This window comes from Hyla sarda, chromosome 4 (assembly GCF_029499605.1).
Source record: "Hyla sarda isolate aHylSar1 chromosome 4, aHylSar1.hap1, whole genome shotgun sequence".
NCBI classification, from domain to species: domain Eukaryota; kingdom Metazoa; phylum Chordata; class Amphibia; order Anura; family Hylidae; genus Hyla; species Hyla sarda.
The window spans coordinates 416,559,058-416,577,636 of record NC_079192.1 but is presented as its reverse complement, the minus strand read 5'-3'; the positions used below and the strand labels follow the sequence as shown (position 1 = coordinate 416,577,636).

The following is an 18,579-nucleotide window of genomic DNA, read 5'->3' as shown; positions in this document are numbered from 1 at the left end:
GCCTTTGGCATTACACACTACACTTACGCCTGTGGTCCAGGAGCGGAATTGTGAGCGCAGCTCTGGAGGTAACACAAATAAGACACCATACAGAAGTGTGTCCAAACCAGTGTGCCTCCAGCTGTTGCAAAACTACAACTTCCAGCATGCCTGGACAGCCTTTGGCATTACACACTACACTTACGCCTGTGGTCCAGGAGCGGAATTGTGAGCGCAGCTCTGGAGGTAACACAAATAAGACACCATACAGCAGTGTGTCCAAACCAGTGTGCCTCCAGCTGTTGCAAAACTACAACTTCCAGCATGCCCGGACAGCCTTCGGCTGTCCGAGCATGCTGGGAGTTGTAGCTTTGCAACGGTTCCCTGCTATTCTTGCCTATAGTAATTATAGGCTGTGCCTATTAGTATTTCAGGAGCTTAGCTGCAATACTGCACACAACCTGAGAACACAGGTGGCGCTGTTTTTGAAAGAAATAAGCTCTCACCCCGAGGAGCTGTAACAAATCTGCGCAGTAGTAACGGCGTGACGTCAGCGCCATAACCGCGTCCTCTCTATATATAAAGATTTACGGCTCAGATGGCGCTGCCAGCCGCTCTCGGCTTTGGGGTCATTTCACAGAAAAACAGTTTTAGAAAGTTTCTGGTCTCGGTGGTTTTGGACGGAATTAATAGCACAAAAACTGTCCGACCTCGGAAAATCGGATCAGCATGTTCTGCGCAGGATGGGGGAGGGGCGCGTCCTTAATTCACTAAAACCAATGAAAAAAAAAACATGGTGGCTGCCGCTGCCCGGATGTTACACGCGTGGTGACGCATTTATTTATTGTGGTCAGCCAGTAATCCAGGATCTGATTTTTATTTATTTTTTTATATGAAAAGTGTTGCAAAAGTTTTATAAAAAGTAATAAAAAAAAAAAAATATATATATATATATATATATATATATATATATATTATTTTTCTACGTATACACTTTTTTTTATTTTTTTTTTACTTTTTTTTATAAAACTTTTGTAGACCGTTTTTTTTACTTTCTATAAACCTTTTTATAACATGTTTTTTTATTTTTATATATTTTTTTACTTTTTTTATAAATCTTTTTTAGACTTTTTTTTGAAATACTTTCTATAAAGCTTTTTATAAAAAAAAATTTTTTTATTTTTTATAAATCTATTATCTTTTTGCAAAGCTTTATTTTACCGTTTAGTAAACTTATAATTTCCCTTTCTTATAGACCTTTTTTTTTACAGTTTTGTTTACTTATAACTTTTTTACCTTTTTTAATAATAAAACTTTTTTTTACTTTTTATAAATCTATTTTTATACCTTTCACAAAGCTTCTTTTTTTTACTGTTCATGAAACTTTTTTATTTTCCCTTTTTTTTTTATAAAACATTAACTTTTAAGATATTTTTTACATTTTTATAAAACTTTTTTTAAACCTTTTTTTTTTACATTTTATTTTACCTTTTTTTTTTTTTTTTTAATAAAACTTTTCATTTTACTTTTTTTAAAACATTTTATTATTATTTTACATTTTTTTATTTATTTTTTTTACTTTTTTTTATACAATTTATTAAGTATTCAACAAGGGGAATAGTTTTTGGAAGAATTCCTGAAGACACTTTGAGGACTCTCTCCTCTCTCTAGAAGGTCTCCTGAAATATTTAAGGAACATAGAAACATCCCTGAAGCCTTTCCTGGTCGGGGAGGGCAGCGACAGAGGCTCCATTCACTGACAGACGGATTAGGGGCTCCGATTAGTCAGCAGGGGGGGGGTGTTGGGCCCCCATCTAAGAGCCTGTGATTTAAGGTGCTTGGCCTCCGTGTCTCAGGTTGTTGTGCTTGGATAGGATGGATTTCGGGGTCGCCCCGAGGGACGGCGGTGGTTTTGGAGTTGCGCCAAGGAGCTCACTGAAGACCCGGCCCAGCGGCCATCTTGGTTCCCAGAGCTTGGCTGGAGGCCAGGGTGTCCGGCGTGAGGATTTTTTTTTTTTAGCTTGTGGTTTGGGCCATCTCCAGCTCGCCCCGGCCTTGTTGACTTTGGACAAACAGAGAAGTTTACTGGATGAGTCCCCCGACGCCCCCTGGGGACCGTCACCCCTTGAGTGCGGCGGACAACAGGTCATGTGACGTCTCGTCGGATGAATAGGAAATACATTAAGATTTAGGTTTGTATCCCTGTTACCAAACTACAACTCCCAGCATGCCCGCTACACTAATGCACGAGGTCCCGGAGCAGCAGAATTGTGAGGCGACACCATACAGCAGTGTTTTCTAAACCGTGTGCCTCCAGCTGTTGCAAGACTGCAACTCCCAACAAGCCCGGACAGCCATTGAGTTGTTAAAGGAGACTTGTGGTCACATGATTCATGTAAGGTGCTCTGATTGGCTGAAAAGGAGCAAGAGGGGGGCACATACTTATGTTGGCTCCAATGTTTTCCAACCAGGGTGCCTCCAGCTGTTGCAAAACTACAACTCCCAGCATGCCCGGACAGCCTACGGCTGTCCGGGCATGCTGGGAGTTGTAGTTTTGCAACAGCTTGGAGGCACCCTGGTTGCGAAAGACTGCTTTAACCCAATTTATGTATAATTTCTCTTCTTGCTGTCAGTGAATGGGAACATTGTTCACAGCAAAAAAATAAATATTCTGATCTATTAAAACTCACAGCTGAGGGTTTGTTACAATTGTATCTAATCTAGACAGTCCCACAGCCAGGACATTTTTATTTTTTACAGTCACCGATACATTGTAACGACACAGGATAAGGATTCTTGCTTCTGATCTCTTTACTTTATATACCTGATTAAACAATAATGTTCTCGTTCGCTGGAAGCAAGCGGAGATCTTACAAATGATGAACGTTCCCGTATAAATCATGAGGCCAAAAAAATATATAAAAAAATAACTTATTCTGGTCTAATAAATCTCACAGCTGAGGGTTTGTTACAATTGCTGCCAGTCTAAGGGTACATTCACACGGGCAGATTACCTGCAGAACTTCCGCATCATATTTGCTGCGGAAAATCCGCTGCAGCTAATCTGCTACCATTGAATTCAATGGGTCCTAAGGAAAATCTGCAAAACTGCCTCTATGGCGGATTTTCTGAAGACCCATTGAAGTCAATGGTAGCAAAATACGCTGCAGATTTTATACGCTGCGGAAATTCCGCAGGTAATCCGCCCGTGTGACCGTACCCTTAGACTGGCACCAATTATAACAAACCCTCAGCTGTGAGATTTATTAGACCAGAATAAGGTTTTTTTTGGCCTCATGATTTATACGGGAACGTTCACCATTTGTAAGATCTCCGCTTGCTTCCAGCAAACGAGAACATCATTGTTTACATCGGGAGACTGAAATACCTCCTCTTGATGTCTCCCGTGCTGGTAGTTTGTTACAATGTATCAGTGATGGTAAACAATTGACTAGATACAATTGTAACAATCCCTCAGCTGGGATCTTTATTAGACCAAAATATTTTTTTTTTTTTTTTTTTTTTTTGGCCTCCTGATGTATACGGGAATTTTCACGATTTGTAAAATCTCTGCTTGCTGCCAGCGAACGAGAACATTCTTGTTTTACGCCAGGAGGCCCAAAACCTATTCTGGTCTAAAGAGTCTCACAGCTGAGGGTTTGTTACAATCGTATGGAGGTTGAGATATATAAACAGCGCAAATCTGTACCCTGCGCTGATAGTTTGTTACAATGTATCAGTGAGGGTAAAACTATCCAGGCTGTTGGATTGTCTGGACTAGATACAGTTGTAACAAACCCTCAGCTGCGAGATTTGTTAGACAGGATAGGATTTGGCAACAAACTATGTTCTCATTCACTGACAGCAAGTAGAGACCTTACAAATGGTGATACATTAATTCAATTATAGCAGTGTTTAACAACCAGGTTTCCTCCAGCTGTTGCAAAACTACAACTTCCAGCGTGCCCGGATAGCCTTCCTTATGTTCTCATTCACTGACAGCAAGCAGAGACCTTACAAATGGTGATAAATTGATACATTAATTCAATTATAGCAGTGTTTAACAACCAAGTTGCCTCCAGCTGTTGCACAACTACAACTCCCAGCATGCCCGGACAGCCTTCCTTATGTTCTCATTCACTGACCGCAAGCAGAGACCTTACAAATGGTGATAAATTGATACGTTCATTCAATTAGAGCAGTGTTTAACATCCAGGTCGCCTCCAGCTGTTGCAAAACTACAACTCCCAGCATGCCTTATGTTCTCATTCTTCAGCCTTCCTTATGTTCTCATTCACTGACAGCAAGCGGATACCTTACAAATGGTGATAAATTTACACGTTATTTCAATAAGAGCAGTGTTTAACATCCAGGTCGCCTCCAGCTGTTGCAAAACTATAACTCCCAGCATGCCCGGACAGCCTTCGGCTGTCCGGGCATGCTGGGAGTTGTAGTTTTACAACAGCTGGAGGCACCTTGGTTGGGAAACACTGGGTTTAGAGAGTTGCAGAACAGATCTGGAGGCCAATATTGCAGTATGTGCCCCCCCCCCCTCAATCGCTTTCAGCCTATCAGAGCACCCCATAAGAATCATGTGACCACGTGCTGCTTATCACAACTCTATGGGGCGCACTATTTGGGGGAGGGGCAATTCATGTTTAGCCCCGCCCATTGGGCACCAGACAGTCAGAGTATTGCAGTCGACCCCTAATCTGCGCTAGAATCACCGTATGAGCCCCCGACTTTATTACTTAAACATGTTCTTTTTTTTGGCGCACCCCTCTTTCCCCCGTTCTCGAAGATCCAGCTCCGTTTTATCCCGAACCGCCTGTCAGTGAATATGCCGCCATTTTCTGACCTGAAGAGCCGCGAATAAAAAAAGAAAAAACCCCGAAGACTTAACACAAACCATTTCGGCATCTGGATGTGATTTACCGCCCCGGCACATGGTATCGCGGGGACTTGTATAAAACATCAGTGTATTCTGCAGATCTTACAATCTAATCTAATGTAACGGTGGCGCCCTCCGGTGGTCGGGGTAATGGCTACTGCGATGGTTTTCTTCACAGGTTCACAGGTAATGCAAGTTTGGAAAGTCACGCCACCCCTGCCTGTTGGCAGAATGGTATGCTCCCTTACTGGAAAGCTGTATGTGGTGGCATGAACCAACTCGCTGACGGGGGGGGGTGGAGAGCCACCAAGCAGAGCCTGTTGCAAAAAATACAACTCCCATCGTGTTCCTGACATGATGGTAGTTGTAGTTTTGCCAAAGCAGTGTCCATTGCAAAACCACAACTCCCATTTGGGGCATGATGGGAGTTGTAGTTGTATGACAACTGGTGGCATGAACCAACACCATGATGGCGGGGGGGGGAAGCCCTCCTAATGTGTATTACAGTAGTTTTCCCCAACCTGTGACTCTTTGGCTTGTTGCATAGCTACAACTCCCATCATGCCCTGACAGCCTACGGCTGTCAGGGCATGATGGGAGTTGTAGTTATGCAACAGGCTGCAGAGGCACAGTTGGGTGAACACTGCTTTATCTGTTGGAAAGCACCATCGTGAGCATGATGGGGGTCGTAGTTGTAGGACACCCAACTATATGATGGCGGAAGCGCTTCTCTAAGTATTTTATGGCTCGGCAGCACTACAACTCCCAGCATGCAAGATGGGCGTCGTCATTTTTTTCCGAAGATGTTGGATTGAACCAACATCAAAATAGGGGGAATCTTTCCACTATGGCTCAGAGCAGTATGAGAGCCCCCCGACTTGTGTCTTCCTAGCTGTTAAAGCACTACAACTCCCATCATGCCACAAGCAGAATCAAACCATTACGACAGCCTTTCGGCTGGCAAGGCATGATGGGAGTTGTAGTTTTGAAATGGCCAAAGAGCCACAGGATAGGACACGCTTGGTTACAGGGCTGGATGTTCTGATATTAAAGGGGAACTCCACCCCGGGACATGTGGTGGTAGAGCTGGGTTTGTCTTTGGAAATGATGTTGATTTTAAGATGTACTTCTCCTTTAAATCCTTAACTCTATAAATCCCGCTTCACTAACTGCCTGCTAACTCCGCCCCCTGCGCGGCGACTAACAACTCTCACCTTCCGTCTTGTCCGCTTTATACCTGGAGACTTTTCACACGCTGCCGCTCTCTCTCTTTAACACTCCTCCGGGGGGGCGCGCTATCTTTTGCGCTGGACGCCATCTTTGATCTGTCTTGCGCCACTAACCTCCTGCTTCTCCTCGTCTTGCTGACGGTTTCCTTTCCTGCTGAGCTCGTTCACTCTCTCTCTTTTTCTCGGAGCCTTACGGTCTCGCCTTCCCTCCTCGCAGGACGTCATGCGCCAGAAGGACGATCGCATCGAAGAGCTGGAGGAGGCGCTGCGCGAAAGCGTGCAGATCACCGCCGAGCGGGAGATGGTGCTGGCCCAGGAGGAGTCCGCCAGGGGCAACTATCAGAAGCAGGTCAGGTCGGATCCCCCCCCCCTTTTAAGTTTTTTGTGGGGCCGCTGCGGACCTGTGATTGGGCTTTGTCACCCAGCTTTCAATCCATCCTGAATGGTATAGTAGTCATGCAGACTGTGTCACATCTTAACTGCGATTTTGGCATTTTAGTCATGAACCAGGAAGAGCAGGATGAGCAGTGGTGCATTGCATAGAGCAGTGTTTGCCTCCAGCTGTTGTACAACTACAAGTTCCAGCATGTTGGGAGTTGTAGTTTTGCTACAGAATTGGTAACTAAATTTGTTTAGAGCAGTGTTTCCCAACAGGGTGCCTCCAGCTGTTCCTAGCATGCCCGGATAGCCTCCATCTTTTTCAAAACTACAACTCCCAGCATGCCCGGACAGTCAAAGACTGTCCGGGCATGCTGGGAGTTATAGTTTTGCTACAGAATGTATATGTAAATTTGTTTAGAGCAGTGTTTACCCACCAGGATGCCTCCAGCTGTTGCACAACTACAATTCCCAGCATGCTCAAACAGCCTCCATCTTTTGCAAAACTACAACTCCCAGCATGCCCGGACAGCCAAAGGCTGTCCGGGCATGCTGGGAGTTGTAGTTTTGCTACAGAATTGGTACCTAAATTTGTTTAGAGCAGTGTTTACCAACCAGGGGGCCTCCAGCTGTTGCACAACTACAATTCCTAGCATGCCCGGACACCCTCCATCTTTTGCAAAACTACAAATCCCAGCATGCCCGGACAGCCAAAGACTGTCTGGGCATGCTGGGAGTTGTAGCTTTGCTACAGAATTTTTATGTAAATTAGTTTAGAGCAGTGTTTCCCAGCCAGGGTGCCTCCAGCTGTTGCACAACTACAATTCCTAGCATGCCCGGACACCCTCCATCTTTTTGCAAAACTACATCTCCCAGCATGCCCGGGCAGCTAAAGACTGTCCGGGCATGCTGGGAGTTGTAGTTTTGCAACAGAATTGGTAAATTTGTATAGAGCAGTGTTTTCCAGCCAGGGTGCCTCCAGCTGTTGCAAAACTACAACTCCCAGCATGCCCGGAGAGTCTTTAGCTGTCTTTTTTGTACATTACATCAGCAAGGTAAGAGGCTTTACTAAACTAGAATGAGTTTAGGTCTTAGTGGTAACATAATTGTATCCATTACTGTAGCTCCATTGTAGTGTGTGGCTCAGTGAGTACGTGGGCTGGAGTCCATAGAGCCCAATAGGAGGATTTAATAGACAGTATTATCAGGGGGTAGTGTGTGGCTCAGTGAGTATGTGGGCTGGAGTCCATAGAGCCCAATAGGAGGATTTAATAGACATTATTATCAGGGGGTAGTGTGTGGCTCAGTGAGTACGTGGGCTGGAGTCCATAGAGCCCAATAGGAGGATTTAATAGACATTATTATCAGGGGGTAGTGTGTGGCTCAGTGAGTATGTGGGCTGGAGTCCATAGAGCCCAATAGGAGGATTTAATAGACATTATTATCAGGGGGTAGTGTGTGGCTCAGTGAGTATGTGGGCTGGAGTCCATAGAGCCCAATAGGAGGATTTAATAGACAGTATTATCAGGGGGTAGTGTGTGGCTCAGTGAGTACGTGGGCTGGAGTCCATAGAGCCCAATAGGAGGATTTAATAGACAGTATTATCAGGGGGTAGTGTGTGGCTCAGTGAGTATATGGGCTGGAGTCCATAGAGCCCAATAGGAGGATTTAATAGACAGTATTATAAGGGGGTAGTGTGTGGCTCAGTGAGTATGTGGGCTGGAGTCCATAGAGCCCAATAGGAGGATTTAATAGACAGTATTATCAGGGGGGTAGTGTGTGGCTCAGGGAGTACGTGGGCTGGAGTCCATAGGAGGATTTAATAGACAGTATTATCAGGGGGGTAGTGTGTGGCTCAGTGAGTACGTGGGCTGGAGTCCATAGAGCCCAATAGGAGGATTTAATAGACAGTATTATCAGGGGGGTAGTGTGTGGCTCAGTGAGTACGTGGGCTGGAGTCCATAGAGCCCAATAGGAGGATTTAATAGATAGTATTATCAGGGGGTAGTGTGTGGCTCAGTGAGTACGTGGGCTAGAGTCCATAGAGCCCAATAGGAGGATTTAATAGACAGTATTATCAGGGGGTAGTGTGTGGCTCAGTGAGTATGTGGGCTGGAGTCCATAGAGCCCAATAGGAGGATTTAATAGACATTATTATTAGGGGGTAGTGTGTGGCTCAGTGAGTACGTGGGCTGGAGTCCATAGAACCCAACAGGAGGATTTAATAGACATTATTATCAGGGGGTAGTGTGTGGCTCAGTGGTTGCGTGTCCTTGTATCCATCCCATTAGCTACATTGCACAGTTTGGTATTGGGGCAGTCCTGTGGCTCAGTGAGTACTTGTAATATACCGAATGATTAGACAGTGTGCGGCTCAGTGGGAAGGCTACCCTGTGTCCATTCCGTTAACTCTTGCTCAGTTAAACGAGAAAGCAGTGTGCGGCTCAGTGGTAACGAGCCCTTGTGTATATTAAATTAACACAATGTGGAGGGACATGTTGTGGCTTAGTGGGTACATGTCCTTGTGTCCATTACATACATTGAACAGCTTGGAAATGGGGCAGCACGTGGCTCAGTGGGTTACACCTTTTCCTCTGCATTACGTTATATATATATATATATATATATATATATATATATATATATATTGCACAGTTCAATAAGGACAGTGTGTGTGGTTCAGTGGGTAACATTTCCTTGTGTCTATTACATTATATCTATTGCACAGGTTAAGTGGGCGGCTGAGTAAGTACATGTACATGTGTACAGTACATTATATTTATTGCATATTTAGATAAGGGGCAGTGTGTGGCTCAGTGAGTACATGTTCTTGTGTACAGTACATTATATTCATTGCATATTAAGGGGGCAGTGTGCGGCTCAGTGAGTACATATCCTTGTGTACAGTACATTATATTCATTGCATATTAAGATAAGGGGCCAGTGTACGGCTCAGTGAGTACATATCCTTGTATACAGTACATTATATTCATTGCATATGCCATATTTAGATAAGGGGGCAGTGTGCGGCTCAGTGAGTACATATCCTTGTGTACAGTACATTATATTCATTGCATATTTAGATAAGGGGGCAGTGTGAGGCTCAGTGAGTACATATCCTTGTGTACAGTACATTATATTCATTGCATATTTAGATTAGGAGGCAGTGTGTGGCTCAGTGAGTACATGTCCTTGTGTACAGTATATTATATTCATTGCATATTAAGATAAGGGGCCAGTGTACGGCTCAGTGAGTTCATATCCTTGTATACAGTACATTATATTCATTGCATATGCCATATTTAGATAAGGGGCAATGTGCGGCTCAGTGAGTACATTTTTTTTTGTGTCCATTGTATAGTTTGGTAAGGGGGAAGTATTTGTGGTTCAGTGGGTAACATGTCCTTGTGTCCATTACATTATATCATTTGAACAGTTCGGTACATTGGCTTGTGTCTATTGCTTAGTTTACTGGGCAATGTTTGTGGTCCAGTGAGTATATGTCCTTTCCTCCTTTACTTTGTCCATTGCACAATTTGATAAGAGGGCACACTTTGGCTCAGTGAGTACATGTCCTTGTGTCCATTACATTATATACACTGCACAGTTCGATATTGGGCAGTGTGTGGCTCAGTGGGTTCATGTCCTTGTGTCCACTGTACATTTCAATAAGGGGGGCACTGTGGCTCAGTGAGTACATGTCTTTGTGTCCTTTACATTATATACATTGTACATTTCAATAAGAGGGCACTGTGGCTCAGTGAGTACGTGTCCTTGTGTCCATTAGCTTATATCCAAGGCAGAGTTGAATAAGGGGGCACTGTGGCTCAGTGAGTACATGTCCTTGTCTCCATTACATTATATCCATTGCACAGCTCAATAAGAGGGCAATGTGGCTCAGTAAGTACATGTCCTTGTCTCCATTACATTATATCCATTGTACAGCTCAATAAGAGGGCAATGTGGCTCAGTAAGTACATGTCCTTGTCTCCATTACATTATATCCATTGTACAGCTCAATAAGAGGGCAATGTGGCTCAGTGAGTACATGTCCTTGTCTCCATTACATTATATGCATTGTACATTTCAATAAGAGGGCACTATGTGGCTCAGTGAGTACATGTCCTTGTCTCCATTACATTATATCCATTGTACGTTTCAATAAGGGGGCACTATGTGGCTCAGTGAGTACATATCCTTGTCTCCATTACATTACATCCTATCCATTGCACAGTTCACTATAACTGCATGTTTCCTTCCTTTCTCTGCTTGCCTGTAGCTGGCTTGTGACGTGCTGCATGATGCCGGTCATCCTGCCTTTAAATGGTGCAAGGTATAGTGAGCCCGCGCCCCCCACCATGTCCGCTGTGCCTTTCCTCTCTGGACCCATCTACCCTTTGCCTGTCAGTAACCCCTGTGCTGCTGCGGTGAGTCCATTTCCCAGTCCCACAGCCCCCATCATTCACCCTCCGTCTGTCAAGGAATCCTATAACATTCAGTTTGACAACAGGCTGTAAAGTGAGACACTTTCCCTGGAGATTCTTCCGATGCTCTGCTGGCCACTAGTGGCCAAGATGGGTATTACAGTCCTGCAGTTAGTGTCTCTTTAAACACCTTGTGAAAGTGTCTAATATTTGGGTAGTGTGGCAAATCCGTCACCCTTCTCCCTTTTTAACCAGTCTGCGTAAAAAAATTAGCGTTAACCCTTTGTAGGCCCTTGACACATAGGGGCGCTGCATCAGTGTCTCCTAAGTCACATGACCAATTATGTCATATTCATCCTTACCAAGCTTTTTCACATCTTCCAAGAAAGCGGGTGGCTTTCCTCAGACTTTCCAGCCTCTGCCGTCACCTTATTTGACCTTTTTTTATTTTAGCGAACATTTTTTTTAGAAGTTTTTTTTTACAACGCGGAGCGAAGGCCCGGTCGTTTTTTTTAGGCGTTGGCTGGGATTTGTAGTACCATAGTAGCCATTGTATAATGCAGTGCTTCCAAACCTGTTGCAAAACTACAACTCCCAGCATGCCCTGACAGCCTGCGGCTGTCAGGGCATGCTGGGAGTTGTAGTTTTGCTGACCGTAGGGAGAGATTTGTAGTAAAGCTGATGCAGGAGAGAGCGCCTGATACACTGTAAGGACACAAGCAGCTGTGGGCACCGGAGTGTCCCTATTCACTGACAGTAAGCAGAAGTCGTGAAGCTGATACACTGTGACGAGCCAAGCATCTGTGTGTACAGGAGTTTCTCCATTCACTAGTAGTAAGCAGAGATCTTAAAGCTGACACAGGAGACTGCTCCAGATTCACAGGAACGACCCAAGCAGCTGTATGCACTGGAGGGTTCCTATTCACTGACAGTAAGCAGATATCTTAATTCTGGACACAGAAGAGTGCCCGATACACTGTGACAAGCAGCTGTGCGTACATTCCATTCACTGACTGTAAGCAGAGATCTTAAAGCAGACCCAGGAAAGAGCTCCTGATACACTGTGACGACCCAAGCAGCTGTGCGTACAGAATTGTCTTCATTCACTGACAGTAAGTAGAGATCTTAAATCTGACACAGGAGACTGCTCCAGATACACAGTAACGACCCAAGCAGCTGTATGCACTGGCGTGTTCCTATTCACTGACAGTAAGCAGAGATCTTTAAGCTGACCCAGGAGAGTGCTCCCGATACACTGTGATGACCTAAGCAGCTGTGCGTACAGGAGTGTCTCCATTCATGGACAGTAAGCAGAGATCTTAAAGCTGACCCAGTAGAGAGCTACCGATACACTGTGACAACCCAAGCAGCTTTGTTACCATTCACTGACAGTAAGCAGAGATCTTAAAGCTGACCCAGTAGAGAGCTACCAATACACTGACAACCCAAGCAGCTTTGTTACCATTCACTGACAGTAAGCAGAGATCTTAAAGATGACCGTGGAGAGAGCTCCCGAAACACTGTGACGACCCAAGCAGCTGTGAGTACAGGAGTGTCTCCATTCACGGACAGTAAGCAGAGATCTTAAAGCTGACCCAGGAGACCCGATACACTGTGACGACCCAAGCAGCTGTGTTCCCATTCACTGACAGTAAGCAGAGATCTTAAAGCTAACACAGGAGACTGATCCCGATACACTGTGACCACCCAAGCAGCTGCGTTCCCATTCACTGACAGTAAGCAGAGTTCTTAAAGCTGACCCAGGAGAGAGCTCCCGATACACTGTGAAGACCCAAGCAGCTGTGTTCCCATTCACTGACAGTAAGCAGAAATCTTAAAGCTGACCCAGGAGACCCGATACACTGTGACGACCCAAGCAGCTGTGTTCCCATTCACTGACAGTAAGCAGAGATCTTAAAGTGTACAGATGTAGCAGAGCTGAACTGGTTGAATGGAAACAACTCCTCTATGTAAGAGCACAGTTAACCTGCAGTCCTATGTACGTTTTTTGCTGACACCTACTCAGCTCTGCTACATCCGACAATCTTTTTGAAGGTTTTGTGGCGTCAGCGCCATGTCGGCCCCACCTTGATGCCCGATGTTGCGTCGCCCGTTAAGTCAGAGCAGAGGCGGGGTGGCGAGCGGACAGACGGCGCTCTGTTTCCAAAAATCGCCCCCCCCCCCCCCCTTTTTACAACACTGACGGGGGGCGCTGCTTGTCGAAATAGCGGAGAGGAGACAAGTGCCCCCAATGTGCTGGGGGGAGCGCGCAGCTCTGGTTCCCCCTCCCCCCTCTTACCTCGTCCTCTGTAATTATAATTAGCTGCTAATCAGAGGCTCATTATGGGCCGTGAAGACCCCTCTTGTTCTGTGCCAGGGTGGGGGGGTGAGGGGGCTTCTTAAAGGAGCCGCAACACATTAAGCGGGCTGACGACCTCCATGATGGCTGATAACAGAGAGCAATAGAAATGTAGTCCTTTCCCCCAACCCGCGACTCTCCAGGCGATGCAAAACTACAACTCCCATCATGCCCTGACAGCCTTCGGCTGTCAGGGCATGATGGGAGTTGTAGTTTTGCACCAGCAGGACAGCTGCAGATGCCGCTGATCTCCTATGGGGCGCCGCTGATCTCTCTTGTCTTCCTCAGGTGGAGGAGCTGATGATGGCCATGGAGAAGGTGAAGCAGGAGCTGGAGTCCATGAAGGCCAAGCTGTCCTCCACCCAGCAGTCCCTGGCCGAGAAGGAGATCCACCTGACCAGCCTGCGGGCCGAGCGCCGAAAACACCTCGAGGAGGTCCTGGAGATGAAGTAAGTGAACCCCCACCCCCCCTTAAATCCTCCTCACGTCAAAACTTCAGCTGGAGGTTTGTTTCAGTGTGTCAGTGTAAAGTACAGAGTTCTCTCAGCTACACTATATACAACTTAAACAGATCCTCCTCACGTCAGGACTTCAGCTGGAGGTTTGTTTCAGTGTGTCAGTGTAGACAACAAAGTTCTCACTGCTGCACTAACAGATCCTCCTCACATCAGGACTTCAGCTGAAGGTATGTTTCAATGTATCAGTGTAAAGCACAAAGTTCTCACTGCTGCACCAGATAAAGCTAGAACAGATCCTCCTCATGTCAATACTTCAGCTGGAGGTTTGTTTCAGTGTGTCAGTGTAAAGATCAAAGTTCTCACTGCTGCACTAACAGATCCTCCTCACGTCAGGACTTCAGCTGAAGGTTTGTTTCAATGTGTCAGTGTAAAGAACAGAGTTCTCTCAGCTACACTATATACAACTGTAACAGATCCTCCTCACATCAGGACTTTAGCTGGAGGTTTGTTTCAGTGTGTCAGTGTAAAGTACAGAGTTCTCTCAGCTACACTATATACAACTGTAACAGATCCTCCTCACGTCAGGACTACAGCTGAAGGTTTGTTTCAGTGTATCATCGTAAAGCACAAAGTACTCACTGCTATACACTGTATATAATTGTAACAGCTTCTCCTCATGTCAGGACTACAGCTGGAGGTTTGTTTCAATGTATCAGTGTAAAGATTAAAGTTCTCTCTGCTACATCAGATAAAACGATAACAGATCCTCCTCGTGTCGGTACTTCAGCTGGAGGTTTGTTTCAGTGTGTCAGTGTAAAGCACCAAGTTTTCACTTCTCCATAAGACACAACTGAAACAGATCCTCCTCACGTCAATACCTTTTGCTGAAGGTTGGTTTCAATGTATCAGCGTAAAGCACAAAGTACTCACTGCTACACCAGATAAAACTAGAACAGATCCTCCTCATGTCAATACCTCAGCTGAAGGTTTGTTTCAGTGTGTCAGTGTAAAGATCAAAGTTCTCTCTCTCCCTCTCATTTATTGAGTAGTTTCCCAGCTTGGAATGTCTGTTCCTTATATATGAAATGTTTCTACAACTTTTTTTTTGCAGTTAGTTTGCTTCGCCATTCTTCTCGCTTCAATACCTAAGCTGGAGGTTTGTTTCAGTGTATCGGTGTAGAGACTCCGCTCCCAGAGGATTCTCTACACTAGATTTATGAATATATTTGTTTTCACAGCACTGGAGTCAATTGTAGCAGATCCTCAGCTGTGAGAAGTGTTAGTCCTAGGTGCAGTTTTTGGCCTCTTCTGTATACAAAATAGGTATTTAGGTGTAGGTAATAGGGTATTTAGTAATAGGTATTTAGGTGTAGGTAATAGGGTATTTAGTAATAGGTATTTAGGTGTAGGTAATAGGGTATTTAGTAATAGGTATTTAGGTGTAGGTAATAGGGTATTTAGCATCTTTTCTTTTTTTTTTTTTTCTGTGCAGTTTTTGCGGCATTTATTTATTAACCCCTTCGGGACACAACCCATTTTATTTTTACAGTTTCTCCTCCTCACCTTCTAAGAGCCATAACTCTTTTATATGTACAGTTATGGCCGTAAATGTATTCCTCACAGGAAAGGATTGCAGTAACACAGGTTTTGCTATACACATGTTTATTCCCTTTGTGTGTATATATATATATATATATATATATATAGATCTCCTCTCCTCTGTATATATATATATATTGCAGTAACACAGGTTTTGCTATACACATGTTTATTCCCTTTGTGTGTATATATATATAGATCTCCTCTCCTCTGTATATATATATATATATATATATATATATCTCCTCTCCTCTGTATATATATATATTGCAGTAACAGGTTTTGCTATACACATGTTTATTCCCTTTGTGTGTATTGGAACTAAACCAAAAAAGGAGGAAAAAAAGCAAATTGGACATAATGTCACCAAACTCCAAAAATGGGCAAAATTATTGGCACCCTAACTTAATATTTGGTTGCACACCCTTTGGAAAAAATAAGTGACATCAGTGTCTTCTTATAACCATCAATAAGCTCCTTACACCTCTCAGCCGGGATGTTGGACCACTCTTCCTATAACCATCAATAAGCTTCTTACACCTCTCGGCCGGAATGTTGGACCACTCTTCCTATAACCATCGATAAGCTTCTTACACCTCTCAGCCGGAATGTTGGACCACTCTTCCTATAACCATCGATAAGCTTCTTACACCTCTCAGCCGGAATGTTGGACCACTCTTCCTATAAGCATCAATAAGCTTCTTACACCTCTCAGCCGGAATGTTGGACCACTCTTCCTATAACCATCAATAAGCTCCTTACACCTCTCAGCCGGGATATTGGACCACTCTTCCTATAACCATCAATAAGCTTCTTACACCTCTCAGCCGGGATGTTGGACCACTCTTCCTATAACCATCAATAAGCTTCTTACACCTCTCAGCCGGAATGTTGGACCACTCTTCCTATAACCATCAATAAGCTTCTTACACCTCTCAGCCGGAATGTTGGACCACTCTTCCTATAACCATCAATAAGCTTCTTACACCTCTCAGCCGGAATGTTGGACCACTCTTCCTATAACCATCAATAAGCTTCTTACACCTCTCAGCCGGAATGTTGGACCACTCTTCCTATAACCATCAATAAGCTTCTTACACCTCTCAGACGGAATGTTGGACCACTCTTCCTATAACCATCAATAAGCTTCTTACACCTCTCAGCCGGAATGTTGGACCACTCTTCCTATAACCATCAATAAGCTTCTTACACCTCTCAGCCGGAATGTTGGACCACTCTTCCTATAACCATCAATAAGCTTCTTACACCTCTCAGCCGGAATGTTGGACCACTCTTTCTTTACAAACTGCTCCCGGTCTCTTATTGGAAGGCGCCTTTTCCCAACAGTAATTTTAGGATCTCTCCACAGGTGATCAATGGGATTTAGATCTGGACTCATTGCTGACACTTCAGAACTCTCCAGCGCTTTGTTGTCATCCATTTCTGGGGCTTTTTGACGTATGTTTGGGGTCATTGTCCTGCTGGAAGACCCAAGATCTCGGACGCAAACCCAGCTTTCTGACACTGGGCTGTACAGTGCGACCCAAAATCCATTGGTAATCCTCAGATTTCATGATGTCTTGTACACATTCAAGACCCCCAGTGCCAGAGGCAGCAAAACAACCCAAAACATCACTGACCTCCCCCATATGTCACTGTAGGTTCTGTGCTCTTTTCTTTGTAGGCCTCATTCCATTTTCGGTAAACAGTAGAATGATTTGCTTTTCCAAAAAGCTCTATCTTGGTCTCATCTGTCCACAAGACGTTTTCCCAGAAGGATTTTGGTTACTCAAGTTCATTTTGGTAAAATGTAGTCTTGCTTTTTTCTCTGTGTCAGCAGTGGGGTCCTCCTGGGTCTCACCCATAGTGGGGTCCTCCTGGGTCTCACCCATAGTGGGGTCCTCCTGGGTCTCACCCATAGTGGGGTCCTCCTGGGTCTCACCCATAGTGGGGTCCTCCTGGGTCTCACCCATAGTGGGGTCCTCCTGAGTCTCACCCATAGTGGGGTCCTCCTGGGTCTCACCCATAGTGGGGTCCTCCTGGGTCTCCCTCCATAGTGGGGTCCTCCTGGGTCTCCCTCCATAGTGGGGTCCTCCTGGGTCTCCCTCCATAGTGGGGTCCTCCTGGGTCTCCCTCCATAGTGGGGTCCTCCTGGGTCTCCCTCCATAGTGGGGTCCTCCTGGGTCTCCCTCCATAGTGGGGTCCTCCTGGGTCTCCCTCCATAGTGGGGTCCTCCTGGGTCTCCTCCATAGCGTTTCATTTCATTTATATGTGGACGGATAGTTCGCGCTGACACTGATGCTCCCTGAGCCTGCAGGACAGCTTGAATATCTTTGGAACTTGTTTGGGGCTGCTTATCCACCATCCAGACTATCCTGCGTTGACACCTTTCATAAATTTTTCTCTTCCGTCCACGCCCAGGGAGATTATCTACAGGGCCATGGGTTGTAAACTTCTTGATAATGTTGCGCACTGTGGACAGACAAATCTAGATCTCTGGAGATGGACGTGTAACCTGGAGATTGTTGATATTTTCCCACAATTTTGGTTCCCAAGTCCTCAGACAGTTCTCTTCTCTTCTCCTCTTTCTGTTGTCCATGCTTAGTGTGGCACACGCAGGCACACAATACAAAGACTAAGTGAACTTCTCTCCTTTTTATCTGCTGTCAGGTGTGATTGTTATATTGCCCACACCTGTTACTTGCCCCAGGTGAGTATAAAGGAACATCACAGGCTGGAAACAATCTTATTTATCCACAGTTTTGAAAGGTGCCAATAATTTTGTCCAGCCCATTTTTGGAGTTTGGTGACATTATGTCCAATTTGCTTTTTTTCCTCCTTTTTTGGTTTAGTTCCAATACACACAAAGGGAATAAACATGTGTATAGCAAAACCTGTGTTACTGCAATATATATATACAGAGGAGAGGAGATCTATATATATATATATATATATATATATATATATATATATATATATATAGATACATACACAAAGGGAATAAACATGTGTATAGCAAAACATGTGTTACTGCAATATATATACACAGAGGAGAGGAGATCTATATATATATATATATATATATATATATATACAGAGGAGAGGAGATCTATATATATATATATATACAGAGGAGAGGAGATCTATATATATATATATATATATACACAGAGGAGAGGAGATCTATATATATATACAGAGGAGAGGAGATCTATATATATATATACAGAGGAGAGGAGATCTATATATATATATATACACA

At 44.5% G+C, this 18,579-nt stretch overlaps 1 protein-coding gene across 16 annotated transcripts in view; it reads left to right on the top strand.

Moving 5' to 3' along the window:
* ERC1 (ELKS/RAB6-interacting/CAST family member 1) overlaps window positions 1–18,579 on the top strand; it is a gene marked incomplete at its 5' end in the record, with an annotated part of 92,993 nt that overhangs the window by 35,500 nt on the left and 38,914 nt on the right. For 12 of the 16 annotated variants that reach the window (XM_056517866.1, XM_056517874.1, XM_056517872.1 and 9 more), the window contains 2 exon segments: window positions 6,317–6,448; window positions 13,549–13,709. In XM_056517866.1, the coding sequence (XP_056373841.1) occupies window positions 6,317–6,448; window positions 13,549–13,709 (293 nt within the window). 16 annotated transcript variants of the gene reach the window in all.